General features: G+C 48.2%; 2 protein-coding genes across 4 annotated transcripts in view; both read left to right on the forward strand.

The window, feature by feature from the left end:
• The window catches only part of SLC35F4 (solute carrier family 35 member F4), a 132,098-nt gene extending 129,056 nt beyond the window's left edge, over positions 1-3,042 (forward strand). For all 3 annotated transcript variants that reach the window (XM_065636429.1, XM_065636430.1, XM_065636431.1), the window contains 3 exons: positions 416-608; positions 2,278-2,367; positions 2,801-3,042. In XM_065636429.1, the coding sequence (XP_065492501.1) occupies positions 416-608; positions 2,278-2,367; positions 2,801-3,042 (525 nt within the window). The remainder of the gene's footprint in view (positions 1-415; positions 609-2,277; positions 2,368-2,800) is intronic.
• Positions 3,043-9,256: 6,214 nt separating this feature from the next.
• Positions 9,257-18,939, forward strand: CCDC198 (coiled-coil domain containing 198). Its single transcript, XM_065636838.1, has 6 exons — positions 9,257-9,434; positions 12,485-12,561; positions 15,966-16,052; positions 16,708-16,806; positions 17,235-17,400; positions 18,695-18,939. The coding sequence occupies exons 1-6, from the start codon at positions 9,257-9,259 to the stop codon at positions 18,937-18,939; spliced, it is 852 nt and encodes a 283-aa protein (XP_065492910.1).
• The last annotated feature ends 649 nt before the right edge of the window (positions 18,940-19,588 follow it).

Here is a 19,588-nt window from a genome sequence, read left to right on the forward strand (position 1 = left end):
TGTAGGACAAATCTTCCATGAGTCTTGTGCTGCCCGTGAACCTGAAGCAAGTTCTTCCGTGCTGGGCTTTGCTCTCACAGCTGGTTCATGCTGTGGGAGTCACTGGAGTCCCCTCAAAATCCTGACAGTGTATGGATGGTGCTGTTCTTGGCTTCTTCCTTACGCTTGCTTCTCATGGCATTTTATATTAAGCCAGACTCTCCCCTCCCCATAGTAATAACATGGTATCCCCCTCAGTGCTAAAAAGCAGAAAAGGGCAGAAATCAGTCCAAAACACTGCTTGAAAAATTTTTCTCTAGGAAAGGGTCAGGTTGTGGTGTGCTGTCCTGGTCAGGGCTGCCCTGTGCCCCAAGGGAGTGGAGAATTTTGCTTCCCACGGCAGGCATGAACTCTGAAACTCTCCTCTCCTTTGCAGGTTTTGTTCAAAATGTTTCTTGGAAGTGCAAACTTTGGGGAAGCGGCTCACTTTGTTTCTACTCTGGGCTTCTTCAATTTAATTTTCATCTCTGTTACCCCGATCATACTGTATTTTACAAAAGTGGAGTACTGGTCCCCCTTCTCTGCTGTGCCGTGGGGTTACCTGTGCGGAGTAGCCGGCCTCTGGTTAGGTAAGTGTTAAAAAACTTTGCTCATTTTACTGCTCTTCTCTTCCCACCCAATACAAAATTAGCCTCGGGCACAAACAGTTCCCCCCCTTAAGTAGAGAGAAATCTGATCCCACTGCAAACAGGTGCTCCTTGAGAAATGGTTTGTATTTTTCATAAGCAGCCTTCATACTAATATAAATAGCAGAGAATAAACATGGAGTAGTCAATACTAATTGTCTGTTTTCCCGTCTTTGCATTCCTACCATAATTTCATTGGGATTTCCCTGTCTCTGGCACAGCTTGGTTGCTATAACTCTGATTTCCAAGGGCTGCGTGTACCCAGTGGGTTCCTGGCACATTCTGTGGGTTGTGTTTGCAGGACACGGGGACCCACAGCGCTGGGGCACCTTTCTGTGGGTGCTGCAGGGCGCTGGGCAGAGCTCGCACAGCTTTGCTATAGCCTGCAAAGGCTGATGCTGTTTCGTTACCTGCCGATCTCTTTCACAGCCACGACTTCTATCTTCTAGCCAAGCAGAATAGCTGCTGGATTCAGCCCAGGGGCATTTTAATTTCCAGATATAACAACATCCTTTCCTTTAGTAAAGTCTCCATTATTTCATAATTGAAGAGGTTTTTGTCTCCACTGTGAGTATATTAAATGGAAACAAAGAGGATGGCCTTGCCAGATGCGTGGCCCATCCATGCAGCTGAGGTGCTGAGAGCACCTTGAAACTGCTCTGACTTGAGTTACAGCTGCTCTGTGAGCACCTAAGGGACAAAAAATAGGGATAATTTACCACCCAGAGATCTACCCAAGCATATAACCCCAGCCACGAGGGAACAATCCTGTGGAGCAGAGAAACCTGGGGGCTGACTATCAGAAGAGGTGGGTGTGAGAGCTGGAAGAGCACCCTAGAGAATGGTACAAAAGGAAAATTTTTGCAGTTTGCTTTCAAACTCTCAAGGAAAGTGGAGCTGGCTGGGAATGCTGTCACATTAAAAAAAAAATTAAAAAAGCAAATCCAACCCATAAATTAAGTGTTGAACGTTTGTACTTCTGTTGGCTTTCACCTTGCCTTCAACGTGGCAGCGTGACCGTGGTGTCACTCCAGTCTTCTTAGTCTGCAGTTAACGTCTCCATCAGCTAATTGTATATAAGTGTCCTTTAGAGCTTGAGTCCCCTGCTGCTGTCGCCTTTGGTGTGTGATCCTGCTGGAGGAGCGAGGCCTTTCATTAGAGGAAGGTCCTGCTAAGACAAGGACAGCACGGCCTCAGCCCGAAGGAAAAACTGGGATCACCGTCCTCCTGGTAGGAGGAGAAATGATGGTTTACAACAGCAGAACGAGGATGCTGGTATCTAATTAAAGCTTGGACAAAGCCGTGACATAGCAGCGTGGTAACCTCGGTGTTACAGTCTATGAAAGGACTTACAGCCCTCACTCTTCCCCCAAGAAGAACTTCTCATTTCACACTCAAGAAAAAGAGAAAGAGAAGGGGAAAGAGAAAGGGAGAGAAAGAGAAGGGGAAAGGGAGAGAAAGAGAAGGAAAGAGAAAGATCAGTCACTTGGACAACTACCTCGTTGTTTGCATACAGAGTACATATCATGCTCGTAGGGTCAAGGTGGAGGAGAAGAGTCTCGCCCTAGCACTTTTTCCCCATAGTCATTTATTATTTTCTGGTTTTCCCCAGCTTTCAACATTCTGGTTAACGTTGGTGTCGTGCTGACCTACCCCATTCTGATCTCCATCGGCACAGTGCTCAGCGTCCCTGGAAATGCAGGTACAAGTACCGTGGTGGTCAAAGCCATTCTCTGAACTCAAGGAGCTGGTTGAGGGGCAGCGGGCACAGACTGAAACACAGGAGGGTCCATGTGAACATGAGGAGAAACTTCTTTGCTGGGAGGTGCCAGAGCCTGGCCCAGGCTGCCCAGAGCGGGTGTGGAGTCTCCTTCTCTGAGACATTCAAACCCCCTGGGATCCTGTGTGATCTGCTCTGGTGACCCTGCGTGAGCAGGGGGGTTGGATGGGGGGATCTCCAGAGGTCCCTTCAGCCCCCACCGCTCTGTGATTCTCTCACTCTCGAGGACTGAGAGTGACAGGGCCAGTATCACAGCCAGCTTGTGACGTGCAGGTCATGGAGATGTGCCAGCCTGGTCTGATGCTGTAGATCATCCCCTTGCGGTTTTCATGGCGTTGTTGTTTCTCCTTCACAGCTGTCGATCTGTTGAAGCACAAAATGATCTTCAGCGTGGTGAGGCTGGGAGCCACCATCATCATTTGCATGGGGTTTCTGCTGATGCTGCTCCCTGAGGAATGGGATGAAATAACCCTGAGGTTCATCAACAGCTTGAAGGAGAAGAAAAGTGAGGATCACGTCGACGACATCACAGAGTCCAGCGTACACACGAGAAGCAGAAGTAGAGCTAATGGGACAGTGTCTATACCACTAGCTTAGGGCTGGTGGACTTTAACTGCACGCAGATGTATATTCTGTGAATATAGCTTAAATTCCCTCACTACTTGTATGCTTAAAAATGACATTTACTCTGAACTGGAGATGAACTGTAAGATAAGAGAAATACATCTATAATAAATGTTTACATTTATACACTTATCAAGGAACGGGTGTAAATAACTATAATAAAAAGTTTTGTAATAAAAGATGTTTAAGCTTGTGTCTTACTGAACTGGTGGGTTTAAAATATGGATCACATCTACATCGTTTATCTCCTTTTGCTGGCAAAAGTAGAGCCATTCTCAAGGATACAAATCTTGGATATCTCCAGCTAAATCTCAAAATTGAACATGTCGACTTACTTTCAATGAAGTGACCTTTCAGTGAGGTAGTAGTCTTGGAAAGCCATTTCAAACCTCTCTTGGCAGTCATTTCCGAAAGAAGCTGATGCTTGCAGTGATGTTAGGAATTATTATCAGAATAAATATTCTGTGATGCGTGAAACAGTAGTTTTTTGTTATGTTATTGTGGAAGATGTGATGAAAGCTATTTCACATATAACCCGGACATGCACCAGTGCTGTTAGCCCAGAGCCGTGGTGCTGCAAACTTGTCTCCTCTCCACTGAATATTGTGCCTGCAGCCAGTGGAACCCATCGATGTCCTACCCAACGTGACAGCCAGGACATCAGCAGGTGGTGGAGCTCATGGTGATTGTACCCACAACTCCAGGGCTGCTGCTGCACCCTCAGCTGGTGTCGCACCCTGTCCCACCCTCTGCTAAAGATTCACAAATGGTTAAATGAGTTATCAAGCTTTAGTAACTTTTTATAAATGTTCTGTGTTCCCTCCACCTGCCGTAATGGACTGTAAGAGTTTAATTCATGGGCAGCTCATGGTTGCAGAGATAAAGTGATTTTGAATTGGGTCCATCTTTTTTGAAACAACCTATATTTTTGAGAGTTTTGAGGCAAAGAAACATTTTTCTTAACCTTCACCATGGAAAAGCCTTTCAAAAGCCAAACCAAACCAACCAACCTACCCAGTTCCATCCTCAAGCCCATCACCGTCTAGTTTAGACTGGCTGTTCTCTCTTACAGCATTCCTGGGATCAACCATGCAGGATTACTTTTATTTGGGAGCACTTGATATGCAGACAAGTATTTTTTCCTTTTTCCCTTTTTTTTTTTTTTTTAACTTGAGAAAGAATAGGAAAAAAATGAGAAGTATCACAGATTTCTGAGCTCTATGGGCCTGCCCACTGTGTGGGAGTTTGATTAGCAGCTAGTAGGGCTTTTTTTTAATGGTATTTCTCTCAGTCCTTGGGGCTTAATACTGCTGCAAACAAAGCAATTCGTATAATAACAAAAGCACCTTTTTGTATTTGGCTCCCTTCTATTTTATGGCTTTTATCTTCTAATAATTCTTGTCTAAACTGTTCCTTGCAACCGGCAGAGCTAACAAAATACTTGTGTATGTTAGAAACAAACCAAAACAGAAAACCACAAAACCACGAACAAAAACTCAACCAAACAAAACAAACAAACAAACTTGGGCTCTGTCATCATACAACTGCAGAACAGGGCTGTAGAAACCAACCCAACCAACCATCCCCTTTGCACTCAACCCAGACGTGTTACGCTTCAGTACGCGCACACGGTCTTTTAAAAGTCTCTTCCAGCTTTTGAGAAGATGGACTCAGCTCCCTGTCCGCCGCTTTCAAAAGGAGACAGACGTAAAAACGTTCTAAAAAAGTGAATTACGTGAACAGGAGATACTGATGGGACGATACAGCTGAGAGCAAAGAGCACATGGCAGCTTGAGCACCGCCCCAAGTCGATTTTGGAGGCAATTGTTTTTCCTAGAGCACAACTCTGCTTTTCAGCTAGAGAAAACCCATTAAAAGCAAGAAATCAGACAATAACTGCAGGCTGTTTTGCACAACCACGTTGATTATCCATCAGAGGAATGAAAACCAGTAATCACACCTGTCAAGTGACTGATCAGATGCGGTTACTGCTGGGTGTCTCTGACGAGCCCTTCGATCGCCCCCAGCAAAACGTGAGGGTTTCATTTTGGTTGCACCATCTTGTTTGCACCCCAAGGAAAATGCCAGTTTTGAGCTGGCAGCTGCGATATCAGATTCTCTCCTTCACACCAGGGCCCGGCTCTCTGGAAGGAAAACAAAATGTGCTGCAAATAACCCAGCTCAAGCATCGCTGCCTGCATGTACGCGCTCCGGAGGGCTCAGCGACCGGACACCGCGAACAATGTTATCTCAGCACCACTGGAATCCTCAGCCCTGGCTGGGATAAGATGAACATCCCCTGTTAATACAAGCGACAAGCAGCAGATGGAGGAATGAGCCTCATTTCTTGACTTTACAGATGTCTAATATCAGGATCTATTAGTCGCACCGGTGTGCATCCCAGCCACTGAAACAGTGCAGGATTATTTTCCTCTCTTCGCTGCTCTGTTTGTTCGTGCTATCTCTAGCTAAACACGCTTCCAGCATAATAAACAACAGCAACACTATCACATTGTTACGGTTCTTTCTGCTTTACTGTCCAGAGATTTGCATAAAGTCTAGGCATTATTTCAGAAAAAAAAAAAAAAAAAAAAAAAAAAAAAATCACTGCTGCCTACTTTCTATCTCCTCCTATGCCTGTGTTTTTGTAATTTAAGACTCATTTTTAAGGAGGAGTTTTAATGCAGAAACCATCGGCTGGTGCAGCTGGATGTTAGACGGGTGCCCTGTGCTGAATCCTGCCCTTGGTTCACCTTTGCTCCATGTGCGGGTAACAAACTCCGCTCCTCCGTGGGAAAACGCCCTGCCTCAAGTCACAGCACTGCCCTACCTTTGAGCTTTTCCCAGTATTTTCCTTAAAATAAAGGCATCAGAGCACTTAGGTGTGAATGATTTCATTTCGACTACACTAAACTTGCTGGAAAATCCAATTCTGAGATCAGTATCCCTTACAGGTTCCAGCTGCATTTGGTGGAGAGTTTCAGGCAATAAATGAAGTGGGAGAAAGGTATAAAGAGCTTCTAGTTCTCCTGGGAAGGACCACATGATGTCCCTAATGGCAACGTATGAGACCAAAGCTCCTTCCAGCCCCATGTTTCTACAGCACAGCACTTGGGAATCAAACCGAACCTTAAATACAGATAAAAAACCTGCAACCAAATAAACCTCCCAGTTAAAGAAAAGGATGAGTTTAACAACATCAGGAGATCAGTGACAAAGCCAGCCTGAGCAGGCACACCTCAACCCATCCTTCCCTTGTCCAATGCTGGTGTTAAAAGGCAGGTTTAAGCGAGGGGGTTAACGTGGGATTACTACTTTCTGCTGTAGCGTGGGCTGTCACTACTTGCACTTGAGCCGAGCAGGTCGATATGATGCTGATAACCACGATCTCCACCATCGCACGTGGACATCTCACCCAGCAAACCCACAACATCCACCCAGCGCCCTGCACAGCTGCAGTCCGCAGAGCCCAGGTAAAGGCACGAAGGGTGAATTTCAGCACAGCCGTTGCAAGCGATAATATTTGGGAGCCTCTTCCAGTACCACTGGGCCCTTTTAGGGCTCACTTCAACCACAAGCTTGCTCTTGTTTTGCCCCCCAAACCTGCAGGAAGGGATATTTTTGCACCCTGCCTTCCTCCCTCACCCCGGACCCACACTGCAGCTCTTGGCTGCTCTCAGCGCTCCTCGCTTTACAAAGTAAAGGCATGTGAAAAATCAAAGCACAGCTCCGAAGTACACAGATGCCGAGTTTTTTTTAGGGACACTCTGAGAGATATTGATCCTTAACTGATGCAGCATCAAGGTCATAGAATCACAGAACAGTTTGGGTTGCAGGGCCCTTCCCAGCTCCCCCAGTGCCCCCCTGCCATGAGCAGGGACATCTGCACCAGCTCAGGTTGCTCAGAGCCCCGTCCAGCCTGGCCTGGGATGTCTCCAGGGATGGTTCAGCCACCACCTCTCTGGCCAACCTGGGCCAGGCTCTCACCACCCTCAGGGCCAACAATTTCTTCCTCATGTCCAGCCTGAATCTCCTTCCTTTAGTTTAAACCCATCACCCCTTGTCCTATCACAACAGGCCCTGCTCAAAAGTCTGTCCCCATCGTTCTTCTCAATCCCTTTTAAGTACAGAAAGGCTGCAATAAGGTCTCCCCGGAGCTTCTCTTCTCCAGCTGAACACCCCAACTCTCTCAGCCTGTCCTCATAGCAAAGGTGTCCCATCCCTCTGATCATTTTTGTGGCTCCTCTGGTCCTTCTCCAACAGGTCCTGGTCACACTAACGTCCTGGGGCACGTGCTCCCCAGAGCTGTACCGCGGAGGGGTGACCTCCCAGAAGGACACTGCAACACCTTTAAATGCAAAGAGGAGCATCTCCACACCTAAAACTCCTCTGGATGAAGTACTTGGAGCAATATCAGCCTCAGGTATGTCTGTCCCTTTGCAATCCTCTTCCCTAAATCACTCTACAATGGGCTGTGGTGCCATTCTGCACGGCAGGTGGGGAAACCTACGTGGCTTTGGAAAGAAACCTGGCCAAGAGAGGGGGTTTGGTGGCATGGGGAGCAGTGGGACCCTGTGAGGACTTCAGCAGGTCCAAGGCCACAGCGTGGCAGCCAGGTGAAACACCCAAATACATGGCAGGCACTAGCTTTAACAGCCACGTGGGTTTTCCACTGCTCCGACACCGCTAACATTGCATTTAATTCCGTTTTCTCAAAATGCTTAACAGGAATTACCTGTTCCCAGCAGGGGAAGGGAAAGAGAAACCAAAAAAAAAAGAATGGAAAAATAGACATTAAGCATTGAGAAACTCAGGGTGGAAGCCAGGTGTTGTTTTTATATTTTCATTTGAGAAGAAGGAGGAAAAAAAAAAAAATACAGACAAAGCTACTCTGCTCCCTCAAACCCTGTGTGACTTGTTGCAAAGCAAAGTCATGAATGACGTTGGTGCTTTGCAGATGAAAACACGAACCGGTTGGGTTGCTCCAGGGAGGAATAATTTCTACTGGGAGGTGCCACCCCTGGCCAGGGGTATTTTGCAGCTTGAAACCTCCTCTTTTCTGTCAATGGGGAGTTGAGTGGTTCACCTGGAGATCTACTGGCCATGAGTGCTGGACACTTGGCTCTACCATGACCCTCATGTCCTGCACAACCCTCCTCCCAGCACCCCTCTCCCAAGATAAAAACCAAAAGAGGCCCCAGTTGCTCCAAACCTCTACGGGATCACTCCAGGAGTGCCAGTGGGATAAGCTTCTGCTCAATGAACCCCAACTCTGGTGCTTTTTTGGGCCATGCCTCACACACCCCATTTTTGCTGGTTTCCACGTGTTTCGCAGCTGAGCCCGCAGGTCCTCTGACCTTCTCTTGGAACCCTATTCCTGCTGAAAAACCCACCCTGCAACAGTAATCTTTTTGCGTAAATAATCCTCCCTACATATTTTCCAATTACTTTACCTTGGAAATTAATATCTGACTGCAGCTCCAAGGAAACTGTGGCCTCTGAACCTGCTTGTACACCTTAGGAGCAATGGAGAAGTGCAAATCTTTCCCTTATGCACCAGTCCTGCTGTGTTTGGCCCAAATTCTGCAGCAGCTCCAAAACTGCAGAATGCGACACACTTTGGCTGATGTTTTCAGTTGGGTTTGTGCTAAAATTGCATTTTTTCCAGCAGTGCCACCAGCTAGCAGGAGCAAGGGTGGAGGATGCTCCTCAGTCAGCCCCTGTCCCCAGGCTGTTCTCCCATAGAGGGTGAGAGACACTTTAACCCTTTTGGCCCTCCAAAGACTTAATTTCCTTCCAAAAACTGAAGATTTAGCAAAAGAGCTGCTTGTAGGAATACGTCCAGGTCAGCCTACGGCCAGCTGAGGTGGTGCCCCTGGTTGAAAAAGTCACTTGTTGGTAAAAAACAAAGCTTCCCCAGTGCTGGGTGCTGACTCCCCGAGCTGCTTCCCACTTCTCTGCCAGCAGCAGCCACCTCTCCTCCCCGCGGGGGAACGGCTGGAGTCGGGTCAATGTTTAACCAAGCTGGGAACAACATGCGGGCACGTCCGTGGGAACCAGACCCCACCTCGGCAGCCAGCACAGAGCTCCCCAGGAGCCACAATCGCTCGCAAAGATCCCTCCGTGTTCAGGGAGGACGGTGCACGAGGGGTTTCTCCTTCTCCTTTCAAAGCCACCGCTCTGCAAAATGGGCCTGAGCTCTTCCAAGGCGCATCCCAAGGTGACCAAGGTGGCACCGATGCACAGCGGCGAGGACCTGCCTGCTCTTGTCACCCCGTGCCAGCTCCTCAGGGTGCCGGGACAGCCCAGCCTGCGTCATGAACTTCCACCTCTCCGGGAGACCTGGTACGGGAGAGCCTCTGCAGGTAAGGGGGTTGTCACCAAATTATTGCGAAGCAGAGGACGAGGGCATTGGCTGGAGCTGCAGCGTGGGGTGGCTGTAGGTCCACGGACATGCCATCCTACATGAGCAGCTTTTTGCCATTTCCGGAACATTTTAGCTTTGGGAAAACTATTTTTTTTTTTTTCACCCCCATGGCCTGTTTTAGAAAGCATCTTGGCCACCAGAGCCCAGATCCCAGGCTCCTCACTCCCGTCAGTCACCTCCCCAGGAACAGCCCCACTCCCCTACATTGACACCAGCCTGCGTCCGAGCAAGTCCCTGTACAGCAACCCCACAACTCCTGGTTATACACCCATCCTGCTCACCTGCTGCCACTGGGCATATCACTGCCATTCAGCTTAATTAGCATTAGATTCCGGGTAATGCACTCAGCAGGTAAAATTCGGCGTTGAAATGAATTATAGCCATGTCTCGCACAGGGCTAATTTCATAAGCCAAGAGGCAGAGCAAGGTAAAGAACACAATCGTGTGTGTCTACAAGTGGCATCGTGCAGCCTCTTCCCCAGCCTTTCACAGCAGGGCTTAAACTCCATCCACACACAAAATCTTCCCAGAGGCGAGGAAGGAGGTTTGCACCCATCCGAATCAAGGAGCTGGATGGTGTACTTGTATTAAAAGAAAAAAAACCACCACCACTCCCCCCCCGCCAATAAATGTCATTTTCTACTACTTTTCATTTCCAGAATTAAAAAGAGTATGCTCAAGAGTACTTGAACGATGTATTAGCTTGAGCTGCTTACTAACTAAGCAAAGCCTTCAAGAGAATAGCTTTTATTTGGTTTAGGAGGGTTCATCTCAGCTTGTGTTAAATGCCACTTCTTCCAGTGGGAAAAATCTGCAGATAGTAACGTGCAAGGGTGAAAAATAAAAGTGATGAGAAGGCCTTGAGCTGGGGCTTTGAGCTGGCAGCACAGCGCAGGGGGAGATGGTGCCTCTGCTGGCATCACCAGCTGTGCCAGGGACCATCCCTGCCCCAGGACTGAGCGGGTTTGGGGACAGCGAGCACTTGGCTCCCAGTTCTGTGTCTGTACAGGATAAGGGCGAATCTCCTGCAAGACACACATGGATAGGATGAGAGGGAATAATTTAAAAAAATACCCAAATGCACAACAAAAACCATCAAACCTCATAAGGGAGAAATAACTTCCCCAAAGCCATATTCTCCCACAGAACAAGCTTGTCCTGAGCCCCAGCCCCTTGCCTGTGCTGTGACATAGAATCACAGAACGGTTTGGGTTGCAGGGCCCTTCCCAGCTCCCCCAGTGCCCCCCCTGCCATGAGCAGGGACATCTGCACCAGCTCAGGTTGCTCAGAGCCCCGTCCAGCCTGGCCTGGGATGTCTCCAGGGATGGTTCAGCCACCACCTCTCTGGCCAACCTGGGCCAGGCTCTCACCACCCTCAGGGCCAACAATTTCTTCCTCATGTCCAGCCTGAATCTCCCTCCTTTAGTTTAAAACCATCACCCCTTGTCCTATCACAACAGGCTCTGCTCTAAAAGGTCTGTCCCCATCTTTCTTCTTGATCCCTTTTAATTACAGAAAGGCTGCACTAAGGTCTCCCCGGAGCTTCTCTTCTCCAGCTGAACAGCCCAGCTCTCTCAGCCTGTCCTCCCAGCAGAGCTGTCCCATCCCACATTCCCGGCACCGTGAACCACCTCCTTCACTTTTGCTTCCCCCTTAGAAATTCCTTATGCACTAATTTGTCCTGCAGATTGAGATGTGACAACTTCATAAACCCCTTTTGCTATCGCAAGCTGCTATTTCAGCTGATGTTCCCCGGCAGCTGGAGTTTGTCTCCAGAGGAACTTCCAGCGCTGGAAATTAACACTTTAATCATTGCCAGTGCTCAGCAGAGCCCAGCAATCATTTATCTGATGGAGTCACCACCTCCTCCCGTATCCCAACACCCTCCATCGCTTTCTCTCCCTCTTCTCCCAGAGCCCTTCCTTGGCAATCTTTCATGGGGCTCATTTGAAGGGACCACTGAGGTCCCCCATAAGGTGACTTCCAAATTATTTTTCTTTTTAATATAACAGTTGAATTTGGCATCAACTAAGATGTAACTCCCGCACTTTATCCCCAGCTCTCCTTCCCTGTGGCCACCTCGGGGCTCTCATCACGTGGGAGCAGGAGCTGCTCAGCGACACCTCACTCAGCTCCATGTATAAAATGGCATTTGAATGCACCAAGGCAGTTTTCGGGGAGACTAGATGGGATAGCGAAACTCTTTTTGTAAAAGAAATACTGCACAAGTAAGTATTTATTTGTGCAAGAAAAAAAAAAAAAGGCAGCAGTGTCCACTTGAGAGCACCAGTGCAGAACAGACCCAAGCCCAGATCATGTTCAGGCTTCAGTGAAAGCATGGCTTTAATTATTAACAAGTGATCGCTGGTGTGTAGCACGTTATTTTGGGCTTATTTCCAAAGATGAGGGTCTGTGATCGTACTGCTTGCCTCACCATAACCCACTAACCTCTGAACTCACTGGCTGGCTGTAGCCCAACTCTGCCACAGTCAGTAAAAACAGAGATATTTCTCAGTTCCACCAAAAAACAACAATAATAAAGTCTCAGGGAGCAAGAAGAGACCCAAATTGCTGCCTGTTCCCAGATTCAGAAGGGCAGGCAGTGAGGGGGCAGTAAAGCTCACAGTTTCTTGGCCAGCTGATGGTCACAGGCCATGGGAGAAGAGGACCCTTGGTCACACATGGGAGTCAGGGAGGCTACAGGAGACATGGAGGATGGTTATCGTCACATATAGGATGTATGAGGGCCTGCAGAGGTAAGTAGGAGAGGTATACAGCAGACACGGTTGTTAGAAACCATAGGTACCTCCTTTCGTTATTTCTGCAGCTAATAGAATAATTTATACCACGTGTTACAGGGGCGAACCAAGAGAGATGTTAGTAGGACATGCCAATCAAAAAATGGGGCAGAAAACTATTGGTGAGTACAGCCTAGCAGCCGATAATCACCCAAAAGTAACTTCACCCATTTCTTCTCTAATTTTTAAGGGCACCTTTCTTTCAACACCATGCCAGAAAAGGAAGAAACCAGCATCATTAAACAGCACCCACCCCGAAGACCTCAAGTAAGGCGAGTTTGAAAAGCTCCTTGTGTTGCTCCGATTGACCCAATGACATGGGCTTTCTTGGAGATGTGGGCACGTGTCACAGCACCACGATGGGCAAAACAACCTACTGCAATCCAAGTAGAAGGTCCTACCTTTAGATGACCATCCCTAGTTGAGTTCTTTTTTATTTATTTTAGGTTTCAAGAATTGCTATACATGCTCTGTACCTACACATACCTTCACCTTCTCCCCCCAACAGCACTGTATATACTTGTGTACCCACACATCTGTATATCTAGATATAAAAAAAGCCTCTCCCAACAAACATAAACCACCCTTGTTCACTCCTCCATGACTTTCCTTTGTCCTTCCAGCACTTCCCAGATTCCATCCACTCCACGCTCTGAAACCCATAACGCTGCTTGACCTGGCAATCGGGTTTTTCCCCACACAAGAGCTACCACAACATAACTAAAGCTCAAAAATGTGTTTATATCCATATAATCTACTGCAAAGAAGGAAGGGAAATGTCACTCAAGGGTCAGAGTTGTCATTTCATTTAAAAAACACCCGAAACAACAAAGTGACAAGAAGCCCTCCACATGCATCTTCCGTGCTGATATTTTTCTGCACCGATACTTTTATACAATACAAAACCTGGGTGAGGCTCAGGCCACGATGTGCTCACAGGGCTAAACTGGAGCTGCATTACTGTGGCTGTACAATTCTTGCTGTGAATCAGGTTATTTAAAACCTAAACCCTTCATCTGCTCCACCCGCATTTTCACTGCTTCTCAACATCCTCCCAAACCAGCCAGCAGCAGCTTCCAACTTCCCATCTCTTACCTGCTCACTATTTAAGATGCAAAGCTGGCGATGTTTGGCTAAGATGGAGTTCTCCCTCCTTCTCCACGTGCCCACAGAGGCTCAGGGAGGGACAGTGGGGACACCAGGCTCAGCGCCACTCTGGATGCCCTAGAGCTGCAGCTCCCCCACTTTGCTCCTCAGATCTTTCTCCTGCAGAGTCCCAGCCCAAGGCTTCCAGCTGTGTTTCTTCTCTGCTGCTTGGCCCAAATCAAGGCGGGGGGGCTCTAAAACTGGGAGCAAGCAATAAAACCAGACAGAGAAAGGGGACAACTTCAGCAGACCCCTCCAAGCATGGGTGAAGCAGAGTATTCTGCTCCAGAAAGCATTCAGCTGATGGAAATACTTCTCCCATACCCTCAGTTAGGCAAGACTTTTAATTAGCAATTAAGGGCCTGCTGCTGAGACCCTCCAAGAGAGCCCAGCTGCATGGGGCACATTAGCAGCCTAATCAGGCGGCTGGAGGGAGTCCTTAGCAGTGGCTGGGGACGAACAGAAGAAAACACACTTCTTGGCTGTTTAACCCACGAAACAGATGCATTTGCCCTGCTGGGCCATGGTCTTCTCTGTAGCATTGCTGTAGGTGCTGGTTGTCCCAGCACTGGGTTACGCCAGGACCAACCTGTCCTTCAGCTGCCCGCACTGGTCACGTTCCTTCCCAGCCACCTCTATAACCCCTTGCCATTAAAATCCTTGGGTGAACATCTCACCTCCCTGTGCTGCTCTGAGACCCCAGGAGAGCATCTCCACTCTCCCAAAATTTGGTGGCCAGCCCTCTGCATCTGTCCCACAGCAGCAAACCTGCCGAAGCAGAGCTGCTTTTCTCACGCCTTCCTTGCTGTAATTAAGGTCTTTTTAATATAATAAAGAACAGAAGAGACACTGGACAGGGTCAGATAAAACCCCTACACTCCAGGCTGTGGCTCTGGCCAAGACTGGTGGCTTCAGAGAGCACAGGCAGCCACCAATTGTTGAGTAATGTGTCCTTGGATTTGGTGTGAGGGTGAGGCAGCAACACCTGGAATGAGCCCAGCTACACCCTGTGAACTGTCACGTGGAATCGCAACCTCATTTTAAAATGTCTTGCCAGCACGTAGTTTTTACTCATTGATCTTATTTCCATTACGGCTCTAATTATGTGTTATTAAGACGCTGTTAGCGCTTATTGCAGGACAACAAAACTGTTAATCCTACCCCCTGATTCTGTCATTGCTGTTAGGGAGCGTAAACGGCACCAGCAAAAACACTTTTCCCTGCGGGAATATTTTCAAAGACAGCAAAGCAGGATGATGTGGCCTTCCCAAGGACTTCTAAAGGATTTCGGTCAGGGAGTATTTCCAGAGAAAAATCCCATGAGGTTCACAGAGACAAGAGAGTTGATTTTCCAGCCTGTGACACAACTTCAGCCAAAATCCTGAGACCTGGCCACCCCACGAGGTGCAGTGAGATGAGCTGATAGATGCGGGAATTTATCTGCCTTGGTGGCACCGAGGAGTGATGCACAGCCCGGACTGCAGCTTGTGGTGTCACATGCTGCCACCTAGTGCCATTTTTTAAGCTTCATATTGAGACTGGGGGGAGTGGGTGGTTAATGCTAAGAGACATGTGAACTTGGCACTCAGGACTGACAGGGATTTCCCCCTTTACATGAGGCTGCTGGCTTCTTTTCTCCTGTGTTTTTGCATTGATTTACAAGATGCTTACAAATTATAGCTCAGGCTTTGGCAGTTCAGTGCAGCCAGAGGCATGTCACCATTTAGAGGACACTCTAGTTCATATTCAAGGGGTTAATGATGTCCCACATAAAGTGTCAGCCAGGTCTTGCTGATGACATCCTCGATGATGCTCGCCTTATTTTTGAGCTCCCGTCCTAGAAGGGGACACTAGCGACATCAAACCATGAAATGGCCCAGGATCATCCAGTAGCGTGGCACGATTTAAGGAGACAACTTGCCTCCTTAAGATAAAAATCTGTGCTTAGTCTGTATAGCTTATTCTGTAAAGCAAGTCTCTGCCCACCTCATGAGCCACCAAGCAGGCACTTTGTACCATGCACAGTCCTGCAGAGAAAGGTCCTGCTCAGGCCAACACAGGTGAGGCTGGATGGATGGAGGGAACGGTGCTCTGGGTCTCAGGTAACCGGGATCTGCCCTCGGGTGACCTGCTGGGAGACTTCATATTAAATTATGACACATCTCCATGATTCAGCTTTGACATGAAACAATTTGAGCTGGGGTTTGTCTTCACTCCGGTCTTGGCTGGAGCCTTGGGAGCTGTTGGGACTCAAAGACAAATACCTACAGGGATGAAAAAATTTCAGACGGGGGTTTTTCCACTTTGACTCCGATGCAATGTATCCCCCTGGTTTGTCCACTTCCAAAGCACCATAAAAAAAATGTTCACCTCCCTGAGCATCTGCTGGAGATGCCAATCTCCTTCCTGAAGCTCAAGCAGCCAGGCCAGAACTGGAGCTGGAAAAATGTCAAGCTAGTTTCATATCAGGTTTTATGATTGTGTGGAACAAGCAATGCTGAATATTATAAATATTGGACTTGTAGCGGCTTGAACCTGCTGGCCCTCTGCAAGCAATCACTCCTGCAAAGCCCTGGAGTCAGCGACAAGTGGCTGCAAGCCCAAAAGAAAAGGTAAGTACATGGTTGAGTCCCATGCACGGGTCATTGCTGGCTGCAGGCTGCTTTCCCTCACAGTTCGGGCACCCCAAAAAGCACCAGTTGGTGTTTTATGCCGCCTGCGCTCCCACCCCTGGCCGAAATACTGGTGTATGGGTGAAAGGATGCAAAATACGGGGAAAGTTTCTGAATCTCCAGCATGACAGTTCCCTGCTGAGCCGGGACCTTAAATATGTTTGAGGACCACTTTTTGAAACGGCCGAGTGACTTGAACACCCACCGCTTGCAGTGGGCAGGGAAAAACGCTGCAAGTGCTGTAAACACCCCCTGCAACCCCAAACGTGCGAAAGCGGTTTCCTCTCTTTGGACCACGAGATTATCTTGGACAAAAAACTCAAAGCGGTAACACCTCGGAGGTGGGGGGCAGAAGGAACATTTATACTTTGTTTTAATTAAAATTTTTCCCACCATACCCCAGAGCTATGAGCTAAACTACAAGTGCAATAGAAGTCTGTGATAAATTGCTGTGAGTTGGCTGTGCAGGGAGATGCTCGCCGTCTTTATCCGTGGGGAACCCAAGGGGCCGGGCATGGCTTTGGGACCTGGTGGCTGCTTCTTTCTCTGTCAGAAAGTACAGGTATATTTATTTACGTTTATAAACACCTCGTAGGCTCTGGACGAGAGGGGGCAAAGCCTGAGACACCCCCCTGGCAGGCGGCAGCACTTGCACAAGCTGCAGATGCTGGACTTGTCCCGCAGGCGCCGAGAGGTAACGCTGCGATGGATTTGGGGAGAGGTTGGAGCTTCCCCTCTCAGGCGGGGGTCTGTCCATCCCCAGGGTCTCTTCCACAGACCAGGGGGCTTAAAGCCTCTTACTAGGAAGGTCAAATGAAGCTTTTCTAGTAGTTCAGGCAAAGTCGAGGTGGTGAGCACCTCTGGGACCCTCACGATCAGTAATTACTTCTGATTTTTGCAACGCTTTGCTCTCATTAGGCCATGGCCCATGGATAAACCAAAAATCTGTGTCCGGGTCATGTTCTGTCACGTACGCAGTTTGGCAAATACCATTTGCCCTGGTTAAACTACTTAACTGCGTAATTATTTTCAGCCCTGGCCCCCTAACGCTATGTCTTGTAGAGCTGTTAAAACGTGTTTGCTCCTCTGCTGCTTGTGTTGATGACTCGTTTGCAAACCCAGGCAGAGCTGAAGCGAAATCTCCACAGGGAGGCAAAAATCAATAAACAAAAAATCAAGGAATCCAGCCCGAAGAAAGCCCTTGACACTCTCCAGAGAGGCAACAGCGCTGAAAGCCGAGACCTCGTCCCTGCTGAGCACAATCAGCATTTTCATGGAGACGACCATGGTAAGTAGAATAATTTTCCAAGGAGATTTAAAACTCACCAGCCTCTTAAATGCCATCAGAGAAGTTTCCCAGTGGAAGCTGCTTCCACTGCTCCATCTCCTGCTGTGACACAGTAAAAATTCAGAAGACTGAGGGAAGGAAGCAGTGAGATGAGGCCGTAATGCAGAGCATTGGGATGCCGAGCGGCAGGATGCAGGTGTCTGGGCTGCTTGTTTGATATCATCTAAACAGACCTGAGCAGATGTGAATTAAGACTGGACAGAGTCGAGCAGAGGGCTACGAAGATGCTGGAGCATCTTTCTTATGAGGAAAGACTGAGAGAGCTGGGGCTGTTCAGCTGGAGAAGAGAAACTGAGAGGGATCTGATCAATGGGATCAATATCTCCAGGGTGGGTGTCAGAGGATGGACCAGACTCTGTTCAGCGGTGCCCAACAATAGTATGAGGGGCAATGGGTACAAGCTGAAGCAGATGAAGTTCCATCTGAATAAACTTTGCTGGGAGGTGCCAGAGCCTGGCCCAGGCTGCCCAGAGCGGGTGTGGAGTCTCCTTCTCTGAGACATTCAAACCCGCCTGGACCGACCTGTGCGATCTGCTCTGTGACCCTGCGTGAGCAGGGGGGTTGCACTGGGGATCTCCAGAGGTCACTTCAACCCAACCAGCCTGTGATACTGTAAATCTGGAGGGCAACCTGCGATGCTTTGGATTTGGCCATGACTCTGATCGAAGCTTTGGGGCACTGGTTGATGCAGGCTGGGGGGCAGCTGGGGGCTTTGAAGATGCCAGGGCACACAAGGTGACCTCACTGTCCCAAACGAAGGGGAAATCACAGCAAATCTCAGCCATAACTTTGTACTGACATCCCCAAGGCATTAGCTCTGTTATGCTTTGCTTGCGTGTGACAACCTTTGGCACAGGCTGGAAACGTATCACTGAGGGTAAAAGTGCTTAAATCAGTGAAAAACTTGTCTGCCAGTGGACTTTTACCAAGAGAAAGGGCAACGGACATGGCTGCTCCTATTCCATTGCATTTCTTCATCTCAGCTCTCTTCTGCCTGGTGATAAAACCGTACTGCTTCTTGCCAGACTCTATAATTTCACCAAATATAACCCCGAATATATTATACCTCACCCTGCCCAGCCCTGATCATGGAGTCTGGTTTTGAGGACATCTCTCAGGATCTTTTTTACGTGCCTCCAGCTGCCCACAGCCATTTCCAGCTAAACCCTAGGGGAATGGGCATGCAAGCTTTGCAAAATTATGATTTTTTTAATATTTTTTTTTTCCCCCCAAGGAAACACACGGGGTGGAGGATGCTCCGGGCAGCATGGTGGGGCTGACCTCTCTCCAGGCAGGAGCAAGAAGGTTGACCTGTGGTTCTGCACGGAGCCACAGACGAGGGATCTGTTCTGGGACACCTCCAGCACAGACTCCAAGGAGTGGGAAAGAGAAGAGAAGATTTATCACAAACCTATGCTCGTGAGAACCAAGACAGAGAGAGTTTCTCTCTTGGATGACTTTTTTGATAAAGATTTCTAGTGGTATGGTGTGGGGTGAGAGGGACAAGCCGAAGAAACGAGCCCCAGCTCTGGTGGGGGCTGAAAAACCCCCGGCTGGATTGACCAAGGGTGGGGACACAATATTTGCGATAAATGACATTACTGGGAGCGTGGCCCGGAGGAAAGGACAGCTGGAAGTGAGGAGGTCACCGATGTGGAGTGAATAACGTCGGCTTGGGTTATGTGGCTGCATCAAAATACATGGGGAAAAAGTTGCTTGGACCATGCAACAATGAAGTGGGGGTAGAGAGAAGAGGAGGAGGCTGGCAAAAAAAAAAAACCAAACGGAGTAGAAGCTGGCAAATATTTTGGGTTAACCCCAGATATTAAGTTCCAACTAAAATGAAATGTTTTGCCTGCCTCTGGGTTACTCAGCCTTTCTGTTTAACTTGTTTTTAACCTTATATCCTTTTCTAAACCACAAAAAGCCAGCTCAAAATGCAAGCTGAAATTATTCATTTAGGAAATATTTAAAATAAATATTCTGGCGTTTCTAAAATTCCTTTTTGACTTTTTTTTTTTTTTTTTGAATTTCCTCTCCTTCCCTGCGCCGGACACAGAAATACATGCACATTCTTCAATACTAACCTCCAGTTCTATGGATAATCTGAAAAAGCTGGGTTTCATTC

The sequence above is a fragment of the Caloenas nicobarica genome, chromosome 5 (assembly GCF_036013445.1).
Source record: "Caloenas nicobarica isolate bCalNic1 chromosome 5, bCalNic1.hap1, whole genome shotgun sequence".
Classification (NCBI taxonomy): Eukaryota; Metazoa; Chordata; class Aves; order Columbiformes; family Columbidae; genus Caloenas; species Caloenas nicobarica.